Source organism: Oryx dammah, unplaced genomic scaffold (assembly GCF_014754425.2).
Source record: "Oryx dammah isolate SB20612 unplaced genomic scaffold, SCBI_Odam_1.1 HiC_scaffold_24, whole genome shotgun sequence".
Lineage (NCBI taxonomy): Eukaryota > Metazoa > Chordata > Mammalia > Artiodactyla > Bovidae > Oryx > Oryx dammah.
In genome coordinates this window covers 45966500-45993579 of record NW_024070208.1, presented here as the reverse complement: position 1 = coordinate 45993579, position 27080 = coordinate 45966500, and the positions used below count along the sequence as shown (strand labels likewise).

Below are 27080 nucleotides of genomic sequence, written 5' to 3'. Positions count from 1 at the left end.
TGCCATTATTTTTCTCCTTTTACATAATGGATGCTCATTAATTCATGTGGCAAAACAAATGGAAAATCATAATATTCGGAATTCAAAAATATTGAAAAATGAGGAACATGATGCACAGAAAGCTAAAAATTAGGATGTCAGAGCAGACAGGTGGCAAGAATGTTCTTTTAAGGTGGAAGGTAGCAAATGGAGACCACTAAGCAGTGGGCATCAGTGAAGTTTTGAAAAAAAAAAAAAGTATATGTATGGGCAACATTTAAACATGGAGAATTGATTTCCATGTTAGATTTCCAAAACCAAAAATGATAAGATAGGAAGTGTAAGTAACATAAGCTGAGGAAACTAAAATATTGGGCTGGGAACCAAGGCACAGCTTCCAGAACAGGATTGACACCAATTATAATATTAAGAAGAAACTCTAGGAAAACGAGGCAGGAATACAGCCACTAGAAACAGAACCAAGGGCCACAGATCAGTAAAGACAAATTTATACTGAGATTTTCTTTGTCTAATCTCTTAGCTTGATATTCCTTAAATCAGTCCTTCTGCTAATACTAATAATTGCTTTCAGTATTTGCTAGCATTTGAATCTGGTTTGGAGCTAAATGGCATGTGCTTTCTTTAGAAAGCAAGTAAAAATTCTTGGCTCAAAGTCTTTGGTAAGTAAAGCAAATCTTTATCTCAACCAGGAACATCATCGAGCCCACCCCCAACCTTGCTCTTCATCAGTTCCCTCCACTCTCTACCTCGCTGCATCCTGCAGTCTTCTAATTTTCTCACTTTGGTTCGTGTCACTACTATTCCCTGGCTCTCCAGAATATAAATTAAGACTTTCTATTTGATTTTGATTTCTTTTTCATTGAACAGTTCAGTCACCAACTCCTCTGAATTTCTTCCAGCATCTCTAGGATTGGAGTGCTTGTTGATAAAATGGTTTTAATTAGGAGTTTTCTAAATGGACTGCCATCACTATATTCCTATTTCTTCTGTATTCTCATGCTCCCACTGCCCACTCATGATTTTCTGGAATTCTCACTGAAGCAAGGATTTGGACTGGTAATAGGCCTCTCTCATTGTTCCCTGTTAATATCAGCATTATTTTTACATTTTTCATGAATTTAGAACTAGATGAAGTATGTGTTAGGAAAAAACCGAGTGATGAAATGACATAAATGTGATTTCAAATTCTGTGTCCTTATAGAAAATCATGTCATCTCTTTAAGATCAGTTTCTTAAAAGAAGATAATACTATGCAAGATTTTTGTGAGAATCACATAAAATTATACATTTAAAGATCTAGTATACAGATAAAATAAAAGTATTTTACTGCAACATTGTATCTAACAGCAAACATTTTGGAACTAACTGAATGCTTCAATGGATGAATAAATAAAAAAGTAGAGTGTAGTTGTATAATCTAACACTTAAAATGAATAAAACAATCTGAATGAACCAACTTAGATAAGTCTCAAAACATAATAAAAATTGGAAAAAATATTAACAGTATGATGTTTATATCTTTTGGGCTAATAATATAGTATGTAAGAATAACCCAAAAGTGTGTTAAATGTTATTCATCATTGTGCACAAATAAGAACATATCCAGATCTATATTTCTATATTATTTATAGCTATATACACTAAAATAAAACAGGACAAACTCATCATTTTGGTTGAGAAGAAAGAGAATGGGATGGGACTGAGATTAACAAGATGATAGAAGGAGCAGCTGTGGAATTGGGCAATTAAGTGTTCCGTTTTTGAGCATGTGAATTTCAAGATGCCCATTAGATATCCCATGGGAAGATGTGAGTCCAGAGATGAGGGCAGATCAAGCAAAAGGTCTGAGTTAAAGATATAAATTTTGGAACCATCAGCATATAGATGGTATTTAAAGGCATGGGTCTGAACGAGGTCACAAGAGAATGAGTATAGCAAAGGAAAAGAGGTCACAAGGTACCTCATAATGTTTTGAGCTAGAAAAGATTAGATAGAAAAGCAGAGCAATAAAGAGACTAAGAAGCTGCCATTGAGGTTCTGGGAGAAGGAGAGAGATTGGTGTCCTGGAAACCATGTGAAGAAAAGATTTTAGGAATGAAGGAACCATCAACATGTCTAGGGCTGCTGAGAAGTTAAGTATGCAGAGGTGTAAGAATTGGCTATCAGATATGACAATATGGACATAACAGTTAATTTGATAAAAGTCATTAAGAAGGTAGAAATAGAAACCGACTGGAGGAGGCTCAAGATTCAATCATGGGGAGAAGATGAGGTTATTGAGTATAGATAACTCTCCAAAGGTGGTATGAAACTGGGACAGAATTTAGAGGAAGGATGGTATCAAGGAAGATTTTCTTTTCTTGATTAGATGAGAGAGATTACAAAATGGCTATATGCATCTAGAAGTATTGAGTTAAATGGAGATCATTTAGTAAACCTGAGACAGAGAAAAGAATAACTTACTTGATATTAATTATCATTATTTTTTTTTGGAAATGGTAGAATCCAGATTGAAATGCTTACAGGAAATGTAAGCCAGCTTTCCCCCTTGAATATGAAAGTCCACACTCATGATGGAGATAAACTCAAATTACAACCAAATAACAAATAGAGTCAAATGATAATATAATTTTTAGTGCATTCTATCTTTAAGTCTATCAGACACTAAACTAAAACAATACAGAGAAGTAAAGGTTATTCTTTTACTTTCATCATCTTTCTAATAGAAAATAAAAATAATGATAATAAACAGTATGAGTAACAAAGATAAATGAAGCCCAAGATAGAAGAAGAGAAGGAAAGAAAAGTCTTGGCTTTTCTAAATGAATGTGGGGCATGTGAATTATGTTTTAAAATATTTGGATTAAATTTATAGCTGAAATCTGCTGGCCCACAGACAAGAGAGCTGATCAGTTATTAAATAAGCTAATGTGATTATGATTTTATTATATATTTTTTTGAAAAATGGATAGAAGCTGTATTTCACATACAGTATAAGAAGCACCTTGACCCTGCAGTGACCTTGAGGATTCTAAACTCATTCCTTAAAAGAATTTCTTAGAAAACAAAATGGTGATCACAATGATTGGCATAGATTCTACAGGAAAACTTTCAATTCACCCTCATTTCTTTGACTATTAAGGAAATGTAGGAATTGGAAGAAGATATTTCAGTAAAAATATATAGGTAAGGATTTTATAATGTTTTATTGTTAATAATTAATAGATGATAGAGGGAAAAAAAATATGGAGAAGGCAATGGTACCCCACACCAGTACTCTTGCCTGGAAAACCCCACAGACGGAGGAGCCTGGTGGGCTGCAGTCCATGGGGTCGCGAAGAGTCGGACACGACTGAGCGACTTCCCTTTCACTTTTCACTTTCATGCATTGGAGAAGGAAATGGCAACCCACTCCAGTGTTCTTGCCTGGAGAATCCCAGGGACAGGGGAGCCTGGTGGGCTGCCATCTATGGGGTCGCACAGAGTCGGACACAACTGAAGTGACTTAGCAGCAGCAGTAGCAGAGGAAAATATATTAACACTTGAAAGACCAACTCTAAAGTGGAGGGAGAGTTTAAACCCTTGATATAAATTTTTAGACAATAAATTATCTTCTTTAAAACAGTTATTTCTTCTCCCAGTATACTGAGATTTTAGTCATGCCCTAAGGGTTGTATCCTGACTATCCTTCATCCTGAACTTGGATTTCTTCTCTTCCAGGAAGTCCAAGAATGAAGTGAATGTCCTTACTTGCTCCAACATTCCTGTCTTAGTTTTGTTTGATTCCGTACTGTTACTAACATTGAATTTGTTATTCATCCGTAAATATTTCTAGGAAGACTAACTTCTAATTAGGCTGATTTGTTAACTGAACTATTTGGCAAAATAAAATATATTCGTATTTCAAGGTTTCTTTGGTTTTCTAAAAACTCTGATGAAATTTAACAGTTATAAAAATAATTTTGTTAGTAAAGAAATATCTTCCTTTAGAGTATCATGATATTTTTGAGGCTATTGTTATCCTAGGCACCATGTTCAAATTCCCATGAAGAATCTGTGTGCTCTGTACTAAAAGTTAGGGAATATATTTTAGACTACCTGATAAGAGAAGCAATAAGAACACTGTATTATAGTTGATGATTCCCAACTGAAAGGATAAGACTAATATAAATTCTTCCTGTAACTGCTAACCTGGGCCAAGTTAGGTAGGAGATATATCAATATTTTAAGAGTTATATGTGAGGTCTGAAAATTCATATAAATGTAACATTTTAACTTTTTGTATTACAGTTGTTCTTTAAAATTTCTTTTTTTAAATTTTACTTTAAATTTTCTAATATAAAATGACATTAAAGGGCAATGAGAATTTTTCATGTTTTAAAGAGTGCAGGAGAAAAACCTGCATGTTTAATTTGCTTGTTAAAACATGAAGCACTTTCTAATAAGGTTGAATCTTTTCACTGTTTTCAAATTTTCCATCAATATCACGGTTTATGAAATTGTGTTTCAATATACATGTTATTTACAATTTCAATAGATAAGGTACATATGTTAACCTTAAAGTATATGGGACAGAAAATATTAATAACACAGTAAAACTTCCAGTTTCTAACTGGATTCTTCATTCTTGTGAAATCTTAGTGTATAAGAAGAAAAAATGAGCAATGAAAAATAATATATTATTATAAATAAAGTGAAAGTGAAGTTGTTCAGTGGTGTCTGACTCTTTGCGACCCCATGGACTGTAGCCTACCAGGTTCCTCTGTCCATGGGATTTTCCAGGCAAGAATCCTGGAGTGGGTTGCCATTTCCTTCTCCAGGAGATCTTTCTGACCCAAGGATTGAACCTAGGTCTCCCACATTGTAGGCAGGCGCTTTACTGTCTGGCGCTTTGCTGAGCCACCAGGGAAATCCATTATAAAAGCTTATTACTTAATTGCCTAAAGCCTTTGTTGTTAGTTTTTAAAGTAGATTAATAATCTAAACATAGAATAGTTATTGACTAACTATAGAAGAGTTTTCTACACCCCTATATACCTATGTGTACCTAGATACTTGGGCTTCCCTTGTAGCTCAGTCGATAAAGAATCTGCCTGCAGTGCGGGAGACCTTGGTTCGATCCCTGGGTTGGGAAGATCCCCTGGAAAAGCAAATGGCAACCCATTCCAGTATCCTTGCCTCGAAAATCTCATGGACAGAGGAGCCTGGTGGGCTGCAGTCGATGGGGTCACAAAGAGTGGGGCATGACTGAGTGACTAACACTCACTTACCTACTTAGGTACTTACATGATGTGCGCACGTGTGCTCAGTCATGTCATACGCTTTGCAACCCCACAGACTGTAACCCACCAGGCTCCTTTGTCCATGGGATTATCAGGGAAAGAATACTGGGGTGGGTTGTCATTTTCTTCTCTCGGGGATTGTCCCAACCCTGAGACTGAACTCAGGTCTCCTGCATTGGAGGGAGGTTCTTTATCACTGAACCACCAGGAAGCCCAGGTATCATATAATTATGTACATATGTGCATATAGTCATTTGTATCATATATACATACATATAATATACTTTTCTTTGAATTTCCTTCAGGTACATTAGATTATAGTGCTATTTTTTATAGTAATAGAATTTACCTAATTCCTTTTTAATGTACTATTAAGAAGATCCTTCAATTAAACAATGCATATACTCCCAAATTTGAAATTTTTCAGTAAAACAAAATTCATAAAAGTATCTTGAAAGATTATTTTATTTCAAAATATTTTAGACATTTTTAAAAACTTTATATTGAGATCCTAGTAAGTTCAAAGCACTGTTCAAGGTAGAGAGAACACAGTATCATCAATGCAAAGAGGGATTTTGTTTTTAAGGAGCTGCATTTTCATTAGAGAAGACAAGCCATAAATATACAAGAAAACATTGAATAGCAATAATAGTCAGCTTGATTTGAATTGAACAGAACATGTCAGGGTGTCAGGGGAATGAATAGTCAGATAGCAGGATAAAATAGTTCTACATTCTCATGTGATTAGAAAGAAGGTGCCATTTCCACAAAGTGATCAGCCATACCCAGCCTGCTCCCAAACACCATGGACCACAACCCCTTGCCCAGAGCTCTGGCAGTTCTGGCCCCCTTACTTCTCTTAACATCTACACTACCCACTCACATCACACTCGGTGAGTCTCACCTCCACCACTTTTCCTCAGTTCTCGTAACATATGTTCTCTTTCTAAGATTTTTCTGTTAATAGCTTGAATGCACACATTTTTTCATGATTTGAAAAAAGAATCCTCAAAGTGAATCTGCGGCATTCATACGGTTACACATATAAAATACGATAATGGGACACACTTTAATAAGATACAGTTGCTTGATGTGTGTGTCTTTTTAAATTTGAAATTTAAAAGTAATTGAAACATTTCAAGCAGTTTTTCACATTGAACTAAAAAGGTAATAAAGGAAAGCTGATACAATATGTCTCCTTTCTATACCCAGTTTTTGACCGTTTTTGAGCCAACATATGTTTTTCTCTTAAATACAACACATTAAAAAGGTAGGAACAACAATTTTATAAATCTGACAATGTCTTTTTTCTTTCCTACAAAGAGTAAGTGGTTATAAATTAGAAATTAATTTTTTTAAACAGCTATAGTAAAGGTCCAAGATTTTGCATTACATTTTTATGCTCTGAGAGTTGCAAAAAAACAGCAGGGCTGTTCAAGAATCCTCTTCTCTCCAAGGGAAGAATGCTGACAATGACATAAACATACACTCTTAACTTTTTATATTTCCCTAAATCCTAAAAATTAGTGCTCTCCTTTGCATTTTTATATGACTATGTTAGAAAGCAGTTACGTTTAAAAGAAGAAGTCATAAAATTTCGATAGGTAAAGGGGATGTAAAGGTGACTTAGTTTAACCTTCTATCAATTTCCAAGGCATAGTTTCTATAACATTCCTGACACAATGCTTCTCAACTTTGCATGGACAGTCTCTGTCATGATGAATCTACTATGGCCCAAAATAGTCAACAGTACTTTTAGATACATGAATCAAATCTTACTGTTTTCTACCCATTACTTACTAGTTCTTTTTCTGCACAGGGTAGCTACAAATATATTAAACTGAATATGTTTAATTAGAATTTTAAACATCATAAATAATTTGCATGTTCTAAGTTCACATTTATCAAAAAACAACCCAAATTGAAAACGTTTTTCTTATATACCTTTTCGGTCATTAAGACTCAACTAATTTAACATGTAACATCAACTGAAATGTTTTTATTAATATAAGAACAAAAAGCTTAACAAATTAATTTATGAAATAAATTGCATCAGATATCCAACCAATTGAGCTTCCCTGGTGGCTCAGACAGTAAAGAGTCTGCCTGTAGTACAGGAAACCTGGGTTCAGTCCCTGGGTTGGGAAGAGGCCCTGGAGAAGGGAAGGGCTACCCCTCCAGTATTCTTATCTGGAGAATGCTATGGGCTGAGGACCCTGGCCAGCTACAGTCCATGGGGTTACAAAGACTCAGATATGACTGAGTGACTAACATTTTCACTTTCACTTCACATCCAACAAATTGGTACTAAAGTGTGTAGTGTGCCAAGGATTGAGGTTATGCAGGTAAACAAGGTGGATGGAGTTCCTCATTTTTTTTCATATTAAACACACTTAAGAAAACAAATGTGTAAAGAAACATGTTTGATTATAATTTTCAATGAATTTGATCATTTCAAGCCATCTTAGTAAGACACGAATTGTTATGACTGGCAGGGGTAAAATGAATCACTGGCTTGAAACAAGCCAGTGAAACTGAATATATAGAATTTGTAAGTATCACCTCAGAAGACTTTGTACATTCATGTACATTCAGGCTCTTAGTCTCCAAAGGGTGAGAGTTAAGGTACATATTAGAACACATCTGTGGCTTGGAAGGAGTCCTTGTCCTTTGTAAATTAACAGACTTACAGAAATTAATTTATCTAGATCATCATGCTAATATCTGGCTTAGGGCAGCATCCTGGTAGCTGGGTGCATGGTATTTTATCAGAGCAGAGTGGTCATCAACAACTATGGGAGCCCCTGGTACAAAGATGGAATGACACAAAAGGGGTCAGGAGAGGCATGGTTTAACAGAGAAGAATGATTTAGAAATAGATAAAGTTCTTGTACTACAAAGTGAGGCAAGTTCATGGCTAAAGTCACATGATGACAAAATTCGAGAAAAACTAGAATTGGAACAAATGCAAATGACAATTTGTGATGATAGCCAGAGATTAATTATACCTGATAAATGGGTAAGACATGGCAACCGCTCCTTCTGAAATATATCTCTTGGAGAATAATATTTTCTGTTTGAAGAGTCTTGAAGTAGGCCTTGATTCTTTTACCTCATGAAATGCATGTGTTAATTTAAAAGTAATACTTTCATGGTTAAATATTTCTCACAAGAAGAGTTTAGATCTCATTCCTATTGTCTCATTTAGAAAAGGTTCGGAGTGGAAAAATTTACCTTTGTGGGCTACTCATGGTTGGAGTTTTCTGGTCCATTACGGGGAGAATCTGGAGTTTCAGTTCTAAGATATCTTTTGTTTAAAAATGAATAATCATAAATGTGACAGTTGAAGCTGTCATTTTGGGGGAATTCTGGCTTCTTAGGGTGACCAACGGGTGGATTTTCAGGGAGTGAATCAAGCTTTGCTTATAAATGCGTAAAATAGAAAATCTCTAGTTTTTCTTTCTACTCTGAGATAAAATAACTATAGAATTGTTTTTTTGGAGTGTATGTTACTTGTGTATGTTTGAATACATGTATCAGAGATAAGTAACTAATATTATTCTCCTTGCATGTTAAAAGAACATAGGATCTAGAGCAAGACTACTTGGGTTCAAAACCAGCTCCTCTCCTTACTAGCCCAGTTATACTGGCAAGTTAATTAGCTCATTTTACCTCTATCTACTCAAGTGTAAAATGAAGATAATACTACTAACAATATAAGAATTATTGTGAGAATCAAATGAGTTAGTGTCTGCAAACTGCTTAGAACATTGGTTTGCACACAGAAAGCACTCATATATGCTAGTTATTTTGATGATAATGGTGAAGATCAGCATCATACCAATGCCTCTGACTTTTTGAAAGAAGAATGAGTTAATAGAATCTTTCCTGAGTAACATTACTTTATGTTAAAACTTTTAATTATAGAATATCTCAAACATGCATAAAATTAGAATGGGATAATGAACCCTCCCCATATACCTACCCATCATTCAGCTTTAACAGTGATCGTCTCAAGCCCAGTCTTGCTTCATAATTTCTCCCTCCCAATTTCTCTTCTCTGTCAGAGAATTCTGAAACCAATTCCAAGCATGTTTTGTTTAATCACCTGAGGGTTCTTTATTTCCAGTGTGTATCTCTTAAGGATAGGGGCTCTTTTCCATAAATCATAATCACATTATCATCATTTCTAAAATCTCTTAATATTTATTAAATATCCTGCCAGGTTTCACATTTCACAATCATATGTTTACATATGTTTGTGGGTATGTATATCCTTGAAGTCAAAATGTTCTTTTCGCCTGTATTTCCTCTAAATGAAATCCTTTTTTTGTGGGGGAAAAACAAACCTTTATTGATAAATAGGTTATGTTGAAATAAATAGAGTGATAGTTTTTAGGGAAATAAACCGAAAATGATAGTTTTTAGGGTCAGTCACTTTTGGACTTGCTTGAAAAATGAAGTATGCTATACAGTTTCCAAAGAGATCGCAAATTTCTGTAACTTTATTGTAATTTTAGTCTAAAGTGAAAGTGAAAGTGAAGGCACTCAGTCGTGTCTGACTCTTTGTGACCCATGGACTGCAGCCCACCAGGCTCCTCTGTCCATGGGATTCTCCCAGGCTCCTCCGTCCATGGGATTCTCCCGGCAAGAATACTGGAGTGGGTTGCCATTTCCTTCTCCAGGGGATCTTCCCCACCCAGGGATTGAACCCAGGTCTCTCACATTGCAGGCAGACGCTTTAACCTCTGCACCACCAGGGAAGCCCATTAGTCTAAAACCCATGTACAAATCAGAGTTTAAGAAATCCATGATGTCTGAATCATTTAATATTTCAGGAGAATAATTTGAGAATTGCTCTGTTGTATTCACTTAGCAATAAGATTCACTTTGAGTTTGGAGACTCATAAGTGAAACAGAATTGGGCAGTGATGACAAGAGAGAGCAGACTATTAAACCACAGCACACTGTGAGAGTGCTCAGTTTTTCTCCTCATTTTCTCTTCTCTAGGAATATTAATTTTGAAAAGGTTTTGGGTTTATGTGACAAATTCTTTCCCCACCCCCTGAAAATTCTCAAAGCACATTTCAGAAACTCATTTTTGGCAGATGAAAATTTAAGTAAATTGGCCAAGGTCACAGCACAATAAGGGCAGAGTTATCAAGGCAATGCAGTTTCCTGCTTTTTCCACCATCCATGAAATTAGAGTAACTCCACCCCTTAAAATGAAAGGGTCTACTTTTTTTTTTCTTTCTGAAATTATAAACCACGATTTTGAAATGTTTTTTACCATTAACTTAGACTCTCAAAAGTGGTCTTTTAGGGGTATGAAATGTATGTGTGTGCATTATTTCAGCTACTATAACTTCATATATTACAACCTACAAAATTTGCTTTAAAAGGAGAGTGTATTTTTCGTTCAAGCTGAACCATCAGATTTTCTTTTCATGAGATATGACATGATGAAGAAGCTCTCTGTAGGAACAAAACTAGTTCACTTTCTATGGGCAAGCACAGACTGTAAAGTAGATTATTAAAGTACACAGAAATAGAAAATTAGATCAGAAGTGATATTTTCCTATGAAGTCTTCTTTGGGCCTTATAAAATGAGAAAGAACTAACCTTGTTCTATTTCTGAGTCTTGAAAAAAGCCTCCAAGCAGGCATATCACCTTTAATTAGGTTTCTGCTTTTGGGAAGCATTCTACCAGCCCCCTTTCATTTATTTTTAATGATGTTATCACTAACAGGCAAACAGTCCCTTAATAAAACAAAAACAGTTTCTATATAAAGCCTGGTGTACATGTCCTGAGTCAATCATCTAAAAACAAATGTTATGATTGTTTCCGTTGTGCTCTTAGAACCCTTAATGGCCCTACTGTGCAGATATGCAAAACATCAACCTAGGAAATGTAACCATGTCTGTTATGCAGTTTTCAATAAATGCTTTCCCATATTCACTTGAAGTATTAGCAGTGAGGTTAAACCTACAGGGTCATGAAAAAGACAGAAATGTCAGTTAGTTGGGTTTTTTCCGCATAAGCTACTCCAGCTCTTTCATAAAAATGCTAACGGTTTAAGACTTTAAGAAACAAGCAGGGGTAAAACCCACCCAAAATATTTAGAAGCTAAATCAGTTTATATTTTTAATGCTTGGTACCATTGTATTTTGTCAATAAATTCCAGTTTGTGGGAAGCAAAAATCTATGCACAGATACCTGAGTATTTTAGTTTCATCTTGTGTGTGTGTGTGTTTAATGCTTGGTACCATTGTATTTTGTCAATAAATTCCAGTTTGTGGGAAGCAAAAATCTATGCACAGATACCTGAGTATTTTAGTTTCATCTTCTCAGTCGCCAAGGACAATGGTAAGTTTGCTATCCAAACCAAGTTTGGAAATTTAAATTAATATATAGCTTGTTTAGTATTTCCTCCATACATAGATTTTGAAATAAAATACAGAATAGACAAAAGTTAAAGATTCTCTTTTGCGAATAATGGTAGAGAATAGACTTTCCCTTTAAATATACAAAGATTTTAGGCCACTTAGGATCCCTGTTTTCCTTGAACTGTTATCCCTGCCTGGTTTCCTCATACAACCATTTCACTGCCCCCTGTTTAAATATTTCCCAATATTCAATGCCCATTTCTTTTTTTTAAGTTTTTAAAAGATTAATTTATTTTAATCGGAGGCTAATTACTTCCTAATATTGTGGTGGTTTTTGCCACACATCAACATGAATCAGTCATGGGTGTACATGCTTACTGCCATGAAAATTTTGTTTTTCTTCACTCTGCTCTCAACTTGCATCATCTAAATATAATCTCTTCTTTTTCTAAATAACCACTAGATGCCATTTGAGTCAATTTTTTGGCACATAACCTTATTGAGATTATAATTGCATGTATTTTTTTATCTTCTTCCTAGAGCTCCCTCTTAATTCAAGATAATGTCTATGAAGTTGCATTGTAATCAAGAGCATGGTTTCCCAGTAGAAAGTGTTTTTGTTTGTTTTTTTTTAGTTTTACTCTCTTGGATGGAGTAAGCAGAGAATGTATCCTTCTCATTTCAGCTTTTTTTTTGCCTCATCTCATCTCATCTCATTCACATACTTTATCAAAAGACATTAAGTTATTACTCTGTGTTAGAGAGCTGAAGTTTATATATTTATATATATATATGTCCTATTTTTCCCCTTAAGAGTGGTCTCTAAAAAAAAAAAAAGAGTGGTCCCTAAATTTTGTCAGCTTCTCAAAGGTAAGAACTGCTGATAAATATGATAGTTGCATATGTGTGTAATAAATACTACATGCATTAAATTAGGCAGAGCTCTGAGTTTAGTATATTTCTTACCACACCATCATAATGCCAAACATGCACTTACAGTGATTTCCTTCACGTATTAAAACTTCTCTTTCATTTACGCAAAAGTGAAATCCAGAGTTGCATATATATATGCAACTGTTTCAATATATCCAAGTAGCCTCTTAAGTTTGTTAATGCTTTTCAGTCAGTTTCTCCAAAATCTGCACTGTCTTCTTTTTTTGTAAGTCATTCTACTGATTTTTTTTAGAATCTGTGCCTGAAGAAAAATTGATAAACTTTGGCCCTTTCTCAAGTTACTTCTATCATAGACAATTTTAGCTGTTCACTGAGCAGGGTTAGTCTGTCCATGGCAACTGTAATAATATATAGTAGTAATTTTACTACCAACATGATATTTCATCATCACAAGCCTCATTAGAGAGAAATAATATAGAAACCACAGGCTTATGGCTCATGGTACCAGATTAGCATCCCCTCCATGGCACATTGAAGCTAAGTTTACAAAAGGAAATTTGTAATAAATTTAGTTATTCTTAATTATTAGTACTTTATGTCTGTTAGCATTTTATGTTTCACAAGGTACTTTCCCACACATACATAATCTAATTGGATTTGAACTATAATCCATTGAGTTTGCAGTTATCTTTTTAATAAACAGAACGAATGAACCTCAAAGAACATAAGAGGTCGAATCTTCCTCTACTATTTGCTAAGACTTGGTAGAGCCAAGGACTTAAATTTACACTTTCTGAATCTAACATGGGTTACTTTTCAGTTTATAATAATTATATCACATTATGGTGACAATTTTACATAAAAAATGGAGTGATCGTAAATCCAGACTTTGAAAAGTGGGCTTAAAATTTAAAACAGTAGGTAAGTCTTATTTCATGATATTCCTGGATTTTTATAAGAACTGGAGTAGATACATGAAGGTTTGTGACCAGTTTTTAAGATTACATCCTGGTATCAGAATGATTAGTTCCTATTGTCAAATTAACTCCAGAGTGCCTTGAGTAGGAATAAACCACCATTGAGGTATTGTTGAGCTCAATTTAAATGACTATGTTTTATGTTTGGAAATAAATTTCAAAAATATTTTTAAACACCAATCCTTAACTTTTTAGATTATTCATGCTGCTACTCCAGTTGAATAATGTGGCTGATGAGTTTACAAAAACCCCAATAAATATAACTTTAATATACAATTGAATGGGAATTTGTCAAAATGACCAAGAAGTTGTATTTCTATAAATAAATATTCACTTCTTTATAGAAGGTACCATGTTCACTACAACTTTAATCAACTTTTTTTTACTTAACCATTATAGAAATATAGCATGTTAATGCTAGCTTTCAGATCACTTGTAAACATTAAATGTGGAGATTTTTTCCATTTTAATAATGCTGCTATCTATTTTACATGAACATGAATAAATGTGACTACAGTGAAATGTATGGTTTTCTAAAAATGAATGAGTTTTCTTTTACTTGGAATTTATGGTATAATAAAAGATATCAGAGAAAAGACACACACACACAAACTTGAAAGAGAATATATAATTCAAACCCAGAGGGATTAGTTATGAAAATAACAACTGAGTTAGACTTTATTAACAGGAAAGAAAACATTTTAAAAGTGGAGGCCCATTATTTTTTCAAACAACATTGTTCCTTAGGATATCCTGCTAACTTGTTACGAGTGATAAGATTGGAAATAAAAAAGCCTGTCTTACAGAAGCATCAATCTTAGTGATAGTCATTTATTGGTAAGTGACTTACAATATGAGAAGAATCATGAGATGAAGTATCATTTTTTATATTTCACTGATTTTGGAGTTTTAAAATATTTTCTTCTCTTTTTTACTTTCCCTTTATATTATACATTATATTCTAATTGGCTTCACTTGATTTTGTGTTGTTATATTAAGAATTGTCAGTATATGTTGTATAATTATTAAAATGTTAATTAGCAGTTTTTTCCAGTTAAAAGATGAAATTTGTAAGTTTATAATATTTTCTGTTTTATTTTGCTTTAGACAACCACTGTAGTTCCCTATGGCTAAATTAAAATACAACAGTATGTGCATACTAAGTCACTTCAATCTTGTCTGAATCTTTGCGACCCTATAGACTGTAGCCCACCAAGCTCCCGTGTCCATGGGATTCTCCAGGCAAGAGTACTGGAGTGGGATGCCACGCCTTCCTCCAGCGGGTCTTCCAGACCCAGGGACTGAACCCATGTCTCTTATGTCTCTTGCACTGGCAGACAGGTTCCTTACCTCTGCCACCACCTGGGAAGCCCATAAAATCACGGATAATTTAAATTTAATAACCACTGTATCTTAGGACTTCAAAATCAGCAATTCTTAAGAGAATTGGCATAACTGCTGGCCCCTGCAGATGTAGAGTACTTAAAAAAAATTGTGCCCCAGTTAATGCAGGTTTCAAAAGTACTTACTTTATTCCTAGGAAGATGTACTTGTCATTGCATCTGATTTACCATCTTCACTGTGGTGAGTGACTGTCTTATAAATTTTTTAAATTCGATAAAACTTATCAAATTGGAAAATTCTATATAATGAAGCAAGATAAATTGACTTCTTATAAAATGACATTTGTCCCCTGAGTATAATCACTAGCTTTCTGTGAAATTCTGTGTTTCTGTTTGTGAATTTGATATATCCATATGCCTGTGGAATTTAGAATTAAGATAGTGTAATTCAGCCTCTAAATGGATCCATTTCACTCTCCGATTGATATAAGTGAAATTTCCACTTAACTAATTTTATGATTTCTTACGGGGCTTCCTAGGTGGCTCAGTGGTAAAGAATCTACCCGCCAAGGCAGAAGATGCAGGCGATCCCTGGGTTGGGAAGCCTCCCTGGAGAAGGAAATAGCAACCCACTCTTATATTCTTGCCTGGAAAAATCCCATAGACAGAGGAGCCTGGCAGGCTACAGTCCATAGGGTGGCAAAGAGTCTGATGTGACTGAGTGACTGAGCACAATGATTTCCTATAAGAATAATAGAGAATGTGTAACATTAGACTTGAGTGATACTAGAGTTTGTCTCACTCAACCTGCCAATTTTTTAAAAACTGAAGAAATCAAAACCTGAAGAAGTTGTCACGTGTTCAAAGTACCTGTTACTAACTGGACACTAAATTATTTTTATTTCATACACTAATGTATTCAGAAAATTGTATGCACTGTTTTAGTTACCTAAAGCTGTGGAACAAACTGCCCCAAAACTTAGTGGCTTAAATCAGCAAACATTTGAAATCTCGCAGTCTCTATGGATCACAGACCTGGTACAACTTAGCTGGATGCCTCTGGTTTAAGGTCTCATGAGTTTGGGGCTGCAGCCTCATGTAAGGGCTTGACTGGTTAGGGGGGATTTATTTTCGTTATCTCATGTGGTTTTCACAGCCCTATGTCTCTTGTCCTATGTCTTGGCACAGGACTGTCTCACGACATTATAGCTGGTTCTTCCATGACAAGAATGTCAGGAAAGGGAAAGAGAGAAATGGAAATGACAGACATTTTACAACTGAATCCTGGAGGTGACATTCCATCACATTGCTTTATTCTCTTTGTTAGGTCTAACTCAGACTAAGGGGAAGGTTCTATACAAGATATGAATAACAGGATGGAGGAATCACCAGAGCCATCCTGTAGGCTGTCCCTAACCTCTTCCCACATGCCCAGAGAAAATACTTCCCAAGTAAAATATTTATTTATTAAGTCTTTATAGTAAAACATCTCAGGTAATGAAATTGGAATACAGACTCTTGGTGGACCAGTACTATGTTCTGTGTATGTTTTTCTTTCCGATTTTGTACTGAAGTTACAAAAGTTATGTCTTTGTACCTATGAAATATGCAGTGAAGTCTTAAAGATTAAACAGAGAATCAGACATATGTACACAAGCACAGAGCAAGAGAGGGAGAGAGACAGAGAAATAAAGACTAAATACAGCAAAATATAAATATTGAATTTGAGGGAGGAATTCAATTAGTTTTCCAAGGGCTGGTTTAAGAAGTTACCACAATAAAATAATAAAAAGTTTTATTTTGCCACAGTTCTGGAGACCAAGAGTGTAAAATCAAGGTATTAACATGGATGAACTCCCTCCAAGAGGCTAAAGGAGAATCTATTCTTTACCTCTTCTAACTTCTGCTGTCAGAATTCCTTGACTATCACCCCAAATTCTGAACCCTGTCTCTGTCTCCACTCTGCCTCCTCTTTTTTCTGTGGCTCTCTTCTCTCTCTCTCTCTCTCTCTCTCTCTCTCAAATCTCCTTCTGCCTTTCTCTTATAAGGATATTTGTCATTGGATTTGCTGCTGCTCTTTAGTAGCTCAGTCATGGCTGACTCTTTGCAAGTCCCTGGGCTGTAGCCAACCAAGATCCTCTGTCCATGGGATTCTCCAGGCAAGAATACCGTAGTGGATTGTCATTTCCTTCTCCAGGGAATTATTGCCAACCAGGGATGGAACCTAAGCTTCCTGTGTCTCCTGCTTGGCAGGCAGATTCTTTACCACTGAGACAACTAGGAACCATTCCATATTACAATGCTCTCATCTCAAGGTTCTTAACTTAATCATGCCTGTAAAACCCATCTTTCCCAATAAACTAGAATTACTGGGATCTAGGGATTGGGGGTGGACATATAGTTTCGGCAGGGGGTAGGGGGTGGGGAGTGGGGATGGCTACCATTCCATCCACCACAGAAATACATAGGTATTCTTTGTTCAATTCTTGCAACTTTTCCAGAATTTTAAAAGCATGATATTAAAGAGCATAAAAACAGAGGTTACATTGTCAAATGTCATAAAAATTCAAAGAGCTTAGCATCTGACAAGCTAACTTACTTTTAAAGGTAAAACTTTTAAAATATACAGATGTATTAAATTAGGTGCTTCGTCAATCTGTGCTTCATTGTCATTGACTATTTGAAGTCAGTGGAGATTATGTCATGTCAAAACTCTTCTACATTGTCTGGCCTCTCAAATTTTTGCTTTAATCTTTTCTAAAACATTTAGGATATCAAAGGTCACTTTTATTTCAAAACAAATAACTATGTTCCCAATTTTGCTATTCTTATAGTAAGACTGAGACTTGCTGTTAATTGCCACAAGATGACAACTTTTTCTCAGATAGTAAGGTCTTGAGGCCGAAAGAAATATTTTGTTTTGTTTGATCTCTGATGAGTTTGTCTTTTCAAATATGTACATTGATCTTAAGAATCACTTTTTCATTTCTTTAGCTGCCGTGCCTTTAAGTTTGATTGAGTTAAAGTGGCTTTATGAAATATCTCTGCTATATAAAATGATAAATAAATGTATCTAATTAAGTACCTCTATACTAAATGAGTCTATTTGCACTTACCTTAAACCATGAAGATCAAGACAAGCATTCCACTGAAGTAACTGCCGGGGGGAAAAAAAGACACACACACATACCACATATACACACACCACATACATTTACACATAAACAAGGAACAGTTTTAATCCTGGGAGGATAATGGAGTGGTTAACAGAATAATGATGGAAAACAAAATGTTTTACTAACTGTGAGACTTAGCTACTTTACAACTGAAATCAGTCACTAGGGTCTAGATAAGCTCTTAAAGCTTTCATATTTTATTTTTTTAACATTAAATCTCCAGTGTCTATCACATTGTTTAAATAGATATTGATAATATCAAATAGATACATTTATAAATGTGTATACCACTAGTAATTAATGAATTAAGTCACAGAGTAGCCAAACACAGTCAAGCATAAATGTATTGAAGTTAAATCAACTAGTCAAGGGATTGTTGGAACTTCTGTCAAACGTGTGTATGTGTGTATACATACATTTGATGCCGTTTGCATGGACAACCTTTAAGAATTGTGGAGTCATTGACTCTAAAGCTGAAAGCAAACACAGGTGGTTGGTTCTATGTCTTTCTTCAAGAGACAAGCAATTATTATCCTCATGATCTATTAAGCCACATTTTCTTTAGCATGTGACAGCTAAGGTGATGTTGATCAAAAAATATAGCTCTTTATTCTTAAACAAGTTCACATGCACATAGATGTTTAACTAGTGCCTTTATAGAGCTATTATGAAAAAACACTAGCAGCCTTGGTCTGGAAAAGTAATTTATGACAGCTAGGTAAATGGTGTCCAAGATCACCTTGATAGTATTAGCTATTCAGTATCCCTACCCCTGTACTGTGGCATTTCTTTAACTCTGTTGACAAATGTGAGAGAGGAAAAAAAAAAAAAAAACATACAAAAAACACAATGAGCCCTACTCAGACTGCTTACTCTATTTCTCCTTCTAGTACCTGCTGCTTCAGATCATCTGTCAGTCAGTTAACAGAGAAAAGAGTAGACGGAGAAACTGCAGAGGAGTGAGTGTGTATGAGAGAAGCATAGTTAAAAGAAGGCCTTGTGTCTATCACTACCCTCCCCAACCTTTCTTTTTTTTTGGTTCATTAACTGGAAGTGTGGAAAAGTGAAGGGAAATGAATTTAACTTGTCCTGACGTTAGTTAGAGACAGAAATGCAATGACTTCCAGAATATTTCTGCCCCAGAGAGAGGTAATTGAAAAAGTTGTTGTGTGGTTAGATGGTGTAATGAAAAATAAAGAAATGATTCAGGAGAGTGGAATCAAATTATAAGCATAAAGGCAAGTGTGCTGAAGTTTTTAGCCAGTTGAAAAATTGAGAGATACTATCAGGACTGTGCAAATATATTGCTCTGGTTAATTTTCCTGGGGTGAAATATGACAATATTTATAAAATTGACAATCCTGCCCTGAATAAAATTTTCTCTGTGATCTAATAAGCTAAAATAAACCATAACAAGTATCCATCTATGTAAAAACATTTAAGTAGTAAAGAACTGAATAAGAAGGTTTCATGTGAGAGTAAAAGGAATTTGTATCTGGACATTGCTCAGAGTTGCTTACAACCTGGGAGAATACAAAGTAAAGGCTGATTTATCTTAGAGGGTATCATATTTGAGTTTTGAAATGTTGTTTTGGCTGTTGGTGTTTTCTTTTCTTTGGATGCCTTTTACATGTTTAAAAAACAGTTTTTCAATATGACATGAGAGGGGTGTGCATGCATGTCACATGCATGCAGACCAGTCATGTCTGACTCTTTGCGACCCACGGACTGTAGTCCACCAGGCTCCTCTGTCCATGGGATTCTCCAGGCAATAATACTGGAGTGGGTTGCCATGCTCTCCTCCAGGGGATCTCCCTGACCTGGGATCGAACTTATATCTCCTGAGTCTCCTGCATTGGCAGACAGGTTCTTTACCACTAGAGACACCTGGGAAGATCTAAGGTGAGAGATATTCAAGGGTCAAAATAAATTCAGTTCAGTTCAGTTCAATTGCTCAGTCATGTTCGACTCTGTGATCCCATGGTTGCAACACGTGAGGCCTCCCTGTCCACCAACTCCCGGACTTTACTCAAACTCATGTCCATTGAGTCAGTGATGCCATCCAATCATTTCATCCTCTGTTGTCCCCTTCTCCCCCCACCTTCAGTCTTTCCCAGCATCAGATGAGTCAGTTTGTCACATTAGGTAGCCACAGTATTGGAGTTTCAATTACAGCATCAGTCCTTCTAATGAATATTCAAGACGGATTCCCTTTAGGATTGACTGGTTTTATCTCCTTGAAGTCCAAGGGACTCTCAAGAGTCTTCTTCAATACCATAGTTCAAAAACATCAATACTTTAGTGCTCAGCTTTCTTTATAGTCCAACTCTCACATCCATACATGAGTACTGAAAAATACCATAACCTTGACTAGATGGATCTTTGTTGGCAAAGTAATATCTCTGCTTTTTAATATGCTGTCTAGGTTGGTCATAACTTTTCTTCCAAGGAGTAAGTGTCTTTTAATTTCATGGCTGCAGTCACTATCTGCAGTGACTTTGGAGCCCCCCCAAATAAAGTCTGTCACTGTTTCCACTGTTTCCCCATCTATTTGCCATGAAGTAATAGGACTGGATGCCATGATCTTAGTTTTCTGAATGTTAAGCTTTAAGCCAACTTTTTCACTCTCCTCTTTCACTTTCGTCAAGAGGCTCTTTAGTTCTTCTTTCTGCAAAAAGGGTGGTGTCACCTGCATATCTGAAGTTATTGATATTTCTTCCAGCAATCTTGATTTCAGCAATGCTTGATTACAGCAGTTGTGCTTCACAATAGCATTTCTCATGATGTACTCTGCATATAAGTTAAAGAAGCAGGGTGACAATATACAGCTTTGATATACTCCTTTCCCTATTTGGAACCAGTCTGTTGTTCCATGTCCAGTTTTAAAGGTTACTTCCTGACCTGCATAGAGATTTCTCAAGAGGGAGGTCAAGTGGTCTGATATTCCCATCTCTTGAAGAATTTTCCACAGTTTATTGTGATCCACATAGTCAAAGGCTTTGGAATAGTCAATAAAGCAGAAATAGATTTTTTTTTGGAACTCTCTTGCTTTTTCTATGATGCAACAGATATTAGCAATTTGATATCTAGTTCCTTTGCCATTTCTAAAACCAACTTGAACATCTGGAAGTTCAAGGTTCACATGCTGTTGAAGCCTGGCTTGGAGAATTTTGAGCATTACTTTGCTATTGTGTGAGATGAGTGCAACTGTGTGGAGAAGGCAATGGCAACCCACTCCAGTACTCTTGCCTGGAAAATCCCATGGACGAAGGAGCCTGCTAGGCTGCGGTCCATGGGGTCACTAGGAGTTGGGCAGGACTGAGCGACTTCACTTTCACTTTTCACTTTCATACATTGGAGAAGGAAATGGCAACCCACTCCGGTGTTCTTGCCTGGAGAATCCCAGGGATGGGGGAGCCTAGTGTGCTGCCATCTATGGGGTCGCACAGAGTCAGACACGACTGAAGCGACTTAGCAGCAGCAGCAGTGCAGTAGTTTGAACATTCTTTGACGTTACTTTTCTTAGGGATTGAAATGAAAACTGACTTTTTCTAGTTCTGTGACCACTGCTGAGTTTTCAAATTTGCTGGCATATTGAGTACAGCTCTTTCACAGCATCATCTTTCAGGGTTTGAAATAGCTCAACTGGAATTCCATCACCTCTACTAGCTTTGTTTGTAGTGATACTTCCTAAGGCCCACTTGACTTTGCATTCCAGGATGTCTGGCTCTAGGTGAGTGATCATACCATCGAATTATCTGGGTCATGAAGATCTTTTTTGTATAGTTCTACATATGGATGTGAGAGTTGGAGTATAAAGAGAGCTGAGCACCAAAGAATTGATGCTTTTGAACTGTGGTGTTGGAGAAGACTCTTGAGAGTCTCTTGGACTGCAGGGAGATCCAACCAGTCCATCCTAAAGGAGATCAGTCCTGAGTGTTCATTGGAAAGACTGATGTTGAAGCTGAAGCTCCAGTACTTTGGCCACCTGATGCGAAGAGCTGACTCATCTGAAAAGACTCTGATGCTGGGAAAGAGTGAGGGCAGGAGGAGAAGGGGACGACAGAGCATGAGATGGCTGGATGACATCATCGACTCAATGGACATGGGTTTGGGTAGACTCCGGAAGTTGGTGATGGACAGGGAGGCCTCACGTGCTGAAGTTCATGAGGCCGCAAAGAATCAGACACAACTAAGTGACTGAACTGAACTGAACTCTGTATTCATGCCACCTCTTCTTAATATCTTCTGCCTCTGTTAGATCCCTACCATTTCTGTTCTTTATTGAGCCCATCTTTGCATGAAATGTTCCCTTGGTATCTCTAATATTCCTGAAGAGATCTCTAGTTTCCCATTCTAATTTTTTCCTGTTTCTTTGCATTGATCACTGAAGAAGGCCTTTTTACCTCTCCTTGCTATTCTTTGGCACTCTGCGTTCAAATGGGTATCTTTCCTTTTCTCCTTTCCTTTTTGCTTCTCTTCTTTTTACAGCTATTTTTAAGGCCTCCTCAGACAGCCATTTTGATTTTTTGCATTTTTTTTTCTTGGGGATTGTCTTGATCCCTGTCTCCTGTACAATGTCATGACCCTCCATCGTTAGTTATTCAGGCACTCTGTCAGATCTAATCCCTTGAATCTATTTCTCACTTCCACAGTATAATCATAAGGGATTTGATTTAGGTCATACCTGAACGATGCACATGAGTTCGGGTGAACTCTGGGAGTTAGTGATGGACAGTGAGGCCTGTCGTGCTGCGATTCACGGAGTCGCAAAGAGTCGGACATGACTGGGCGACTGAACTGAACTGAATGATCTAGTGGTTTCCCCTACTTTCTTCAATTTAAGTCTGAATTTGGCAGTAAGGAGTTCATGATCTAAGCCAGAGTCTGCTTCCAGTCTTGTGTTTGCTGTCTGTATAGAGCTTCTCCATCTTCGGCTGCAAAGAATATAATCAATCTGATTTCGATATTGAAAATCTGTTGATGTCCACGTGTAGAGTCTTCTTTTGTGTTGTTGGAAGAGGATGTTTGCTATGACCAGTGCATTTTCTTGGCAAAACTCTATTATCCTTTGCCCTGATTCATTCTGTACTCCAAGGCCAAATTTGCCTGTTACTCCTACTTTTGCATTCCAGTCGCCTATGATGAAAAAGACATCTTTTTTGGGTGTTAGTTCTAGAAGGTCTTGTAGGTCTTCATAGAACCATTCAACTTCAGCATTACTGGTAGGGGCATAGACTTGGATTACCATGATGTTGGATGCTTTGCCCTGGAAACGAACAGAGATCATTCTGCATTTTGGACTCTTTTGTTGACTATGATGGCTACTCCATTTCTTCTAAGGGATTCTTTCCCACAGTAGTAGATATAACAGTCATCTGAGTTAAATTCACCCAATCCAGTCCATTTTAGTTCACTGATTCCTAAAATGTCGACGTTCACTCTTGCCATCTCCTATTGGACCACTTCCAATTTGCCTTGATTCATTGACCTAACATTCCAGGTTCCTATGCAATATTGCTCTTTACAGCTTTGGACTTTACTTCCATCTCTAGTCATATCCACAACTGGGTTTTGTTTTTGCTTTGACTCCATCTCTTCATTCTTTCTGGAGTTACTTTTCCACTGATCTCCAGTAGCATACTGGGCACCTACCAACCTGGGGAGTTCATCTTTCAGTGTCCTATCTTTTTGCCTTTTCATCCTGTTCATGGGGTTCTCAAGACAAGAATACTAAAGTGGTTTGCCATTACCTTCTCCAGTGGACCACGTTTTGTCAGAACTCTCCACCATGACTCGTTCATCTTGAGTGGCCCTACACGGCATGGCTCATAGTTTCATTGAGTTAGACAAGGTTGTAGACCATGTGATGAGATTAGTTAGTTTCCTGTAATTGTGGTTTCCAGTCTGTCAGCCCTCTATGGAGAAGGAAAGAGGCTTATGGAAGCTTCCTGATGGGAGAGACTGAGGGGGAAACTGGGTCTTCTTCTGATAGGCAGGGCTATGCTCAGTAAATCTTTAATCCAATTTTTTGTTGATGGGTGAAGCTGTGTTCTCTCCCTCCTGTTTACCTGGGCCCAAACTATGGTGGAGGTAATGAAGATAATGGTGACCTCTCAAAAGGTCCCATGCATGTACTGCTATATTCAGTACCTCCAACCCTGGAGCAGGCCACTGCAGACCCACGCCTCCCCTGGAGACTCCTGGACACACCCAGGCAAGTCTGGGTCAGTCTCTTGTGGAGTCACTGCTCCTTTCTTCTGGGTCCTGGTACACACAAGGTTCTGTTTATACCCTCCAAGAGTCTATTTCCCAGTCCTATATAAGTGCTGGCAGCTCTATGGTGATGTTAATGGCTACCTCCTCCAAGAGGGCTTATGCCATACCCGAGTCTGCTGCCATACCCAATGGCAGTCCACTGCTGATCTGTACCTCCACAGGAGACACTCAAACACAGTTCTGTCTCAGTCTCTGTGGGGTCTCTGGTCCAGATCTTTAGTTTTAATGATATTGAACAATTCAATTATAATTATTGAAGAATGTATTTGATTGCAGTTTTTTGTTTTTTTTTTTTAGTTATGGAATTAAAGTTTTTAATTGTATATTTGTTTGTAGGCTTAAGAATATATTTGAACAAATCATTGATATATATAACCCTTCCAGGTTAATTGAGAAAGAAACACTAATATACAAAACGTTTCTCCTATATGAATCTCTTGAAATATCCTATTGTCAATCCAAACAGAATAAACTAAAATGAGATAATTGGGAAGGTACCCATAAAGTCAGCCTGAATATATTATCACAACTATATAGAGATAATATTTGTTTTAAAAAGATTCTATTGCACTGTAAACTCAGTCTCATTAGAGACTGCATTTAAAAGGCTTATAAAGTTACTCATTAATGTTATCTTGTTGTATCTCCACAGCTTTTTCATTAAAGAAAATTCAGCAGAAAGCATTTTCTCCTGATAGCAGGAACCAATTTGCAATAAATGTTCTGGAAACCACTAGGGAAGCCATTACTGAGGTCTAATAAAAACAGACAAGCGTAACTTGTTCTATATTTTTGTTTCAATCACACACAGATGAGACCCCGCTTTCCACACCAACTGCGAGAGACAGCCTTGACAAACTTTCTCTAACTGGGCATGGACAACCACTACCTCCAGGATTCCCATCTCCTTTTCTGTTTCCTGATGGATTGTCTTCCATAGAGACCCTTCTGACTAACATACAGGTAGGACTTTTTCACATTCTGGGAGAAAGGAACATGGAAGATTCAGCTGTCAGTGTTTCACAAAGTCATACTATTCCAGCTTAATCCATTCTTGAGACTGACAAAACCATGATAATGAATTTTTCTAGCAATTTGATATTTTAAACTTAATACACAAATTCAATTGGTTAGAAATACCCAAATATGTATACTACATCTTAATAAAAACTTAGATGAAATGACCTGGGCCTTTTAAAAACCATTCTGCTTAAATGTTCTCTTTATTGCCAATTAATAGTAGGAATCTAGCTGTTTAAGTTTGTCTGATGTATTAAAAGACAGTACACCAGTTCTAATAAATATTTAGCTGTTTTTAAACTGCTGGCCTTTCAGTGAGGAAATGATATGTTTAGTCATTTAAATATGTCTAAATGAAAAAGAATCCAAAAAATCCCTTCTTTCATAAATTAGTTTATTTCAGTTAATAAGATTTCTTCAAAGAACAGACTTCAAAAAGTCATACAAAACTTTCCACAGATTTTCTATGTAGTCTTCAGGATGTATATTTTATGTACAGTACATCATGAATAAAAAATACCATTAATAATAACATAGAACATGGAGCCAAAATAATAAGTGTTTGGGATAAAAGAAAGCATAGTTTTTTGCCCACACATGAAGTGGTCATGTGGACCCCAGATGGAGCTTTTTGCCACCTACTTCTCTACACTTAAAGTAGCTGGTAGTAATATGCTTGCAGATACTCTGGTGGTTTTTTTTTTTTTTTTTATCTTTGTTCTAGCACTCAATCCTTAGTGGTATTTTTCTGTACACATTTCGTACCATATTAAACTTTCTCCCAGTAGAAATGTAATTAATTTTATTTACCTCTCTAAGGACATAACAGAAGGCCTTTAATGTAACATATCTTCTCATCTGTTAATATGGCATTTTTAATACTAATGTAATTAGAATCTCCAGAACTGTATTCAACTTTACAGTTTTATATCTCAGTAATTGAAATAAATCATCAATCTAACCTAAATGTAATCATAGCCAAATAATTGATTATATTTAAAAATAAACATATAACTTTTTTTCTAAATTCAGCCCACATTATTGTTTTCTGAGTTAAAGTTCTTAATTTATTTCTCTTTTGTTAAATTAAATGCTTTCAAAAATATCCCTCAACATTTCTGAATTTACACTTTGAGAAGTAAGGGAACAATTAAGTTTCTTTTGTATGTTGTGTTTGTGTGTGTATACACACACATATATATATAAAATTCTATATGAAGCAAATAAAAAGCTAAACATTTACTTAAAATTCTCCATCTAGGTGTCTGTATATTCACTAACTAAAGCCTCTTTAATGGGAAAAATAATAATTTAATTTCAATTTCAGCAAAGAAAACATTTCTGTGTAAACATTCACTAGTATAAACCGGTTCACTCATCTGAAGAGTAGATTTACACAGGGACCCTTGCATTCTGTGTGAAAACCACGTCACTAAGTCAAATTCTGTGTTTGAAAATGTTTATCCACCCACCCATAGACAGTAATACACAGACTAGAAATGTTATCTGCATGCGTGCTTGCAGGCTAAATCGGTTCAGTCAGGTCGGACTCTATGTAACCCTATGGATAATAGCACTCCAGGCTTCTCTGTCCATGGGATTCTCCAGGCAAGTATACTGGAGTGGGTTGCCATGCCTTCCTCAAGGTCTTCTGAACCCAGAGATTTAACCCACATCTCTTATGTCTCCTGCATTGGTAGGCAGGCTCTTTACCACTAGCAT

The 27080-nt window shown here is 36.3% G+C and overlaps 1 protein-coding gene across 1 annotated transcript in view; it reads left to right on the top strand.

Annotated features, from left to right (window-relative positions):
• DACH1 (dachshund family transcription factor 1) overlaps positions 1-27080 on the top strand; it is a 463451-nt gene that overhangs the window by 387990 nt on the left and 48381 nt on the right. The window contains exon 9 of the mRNA XM_040267265.1: positions 25150-25301. Coding sequence (XP_040123199.1) covers positions 25150-25301 — 152 coding nt within the window. The remainder of the gene's footprint in view (positions 1-25149; positions 25302-27080) is intronic.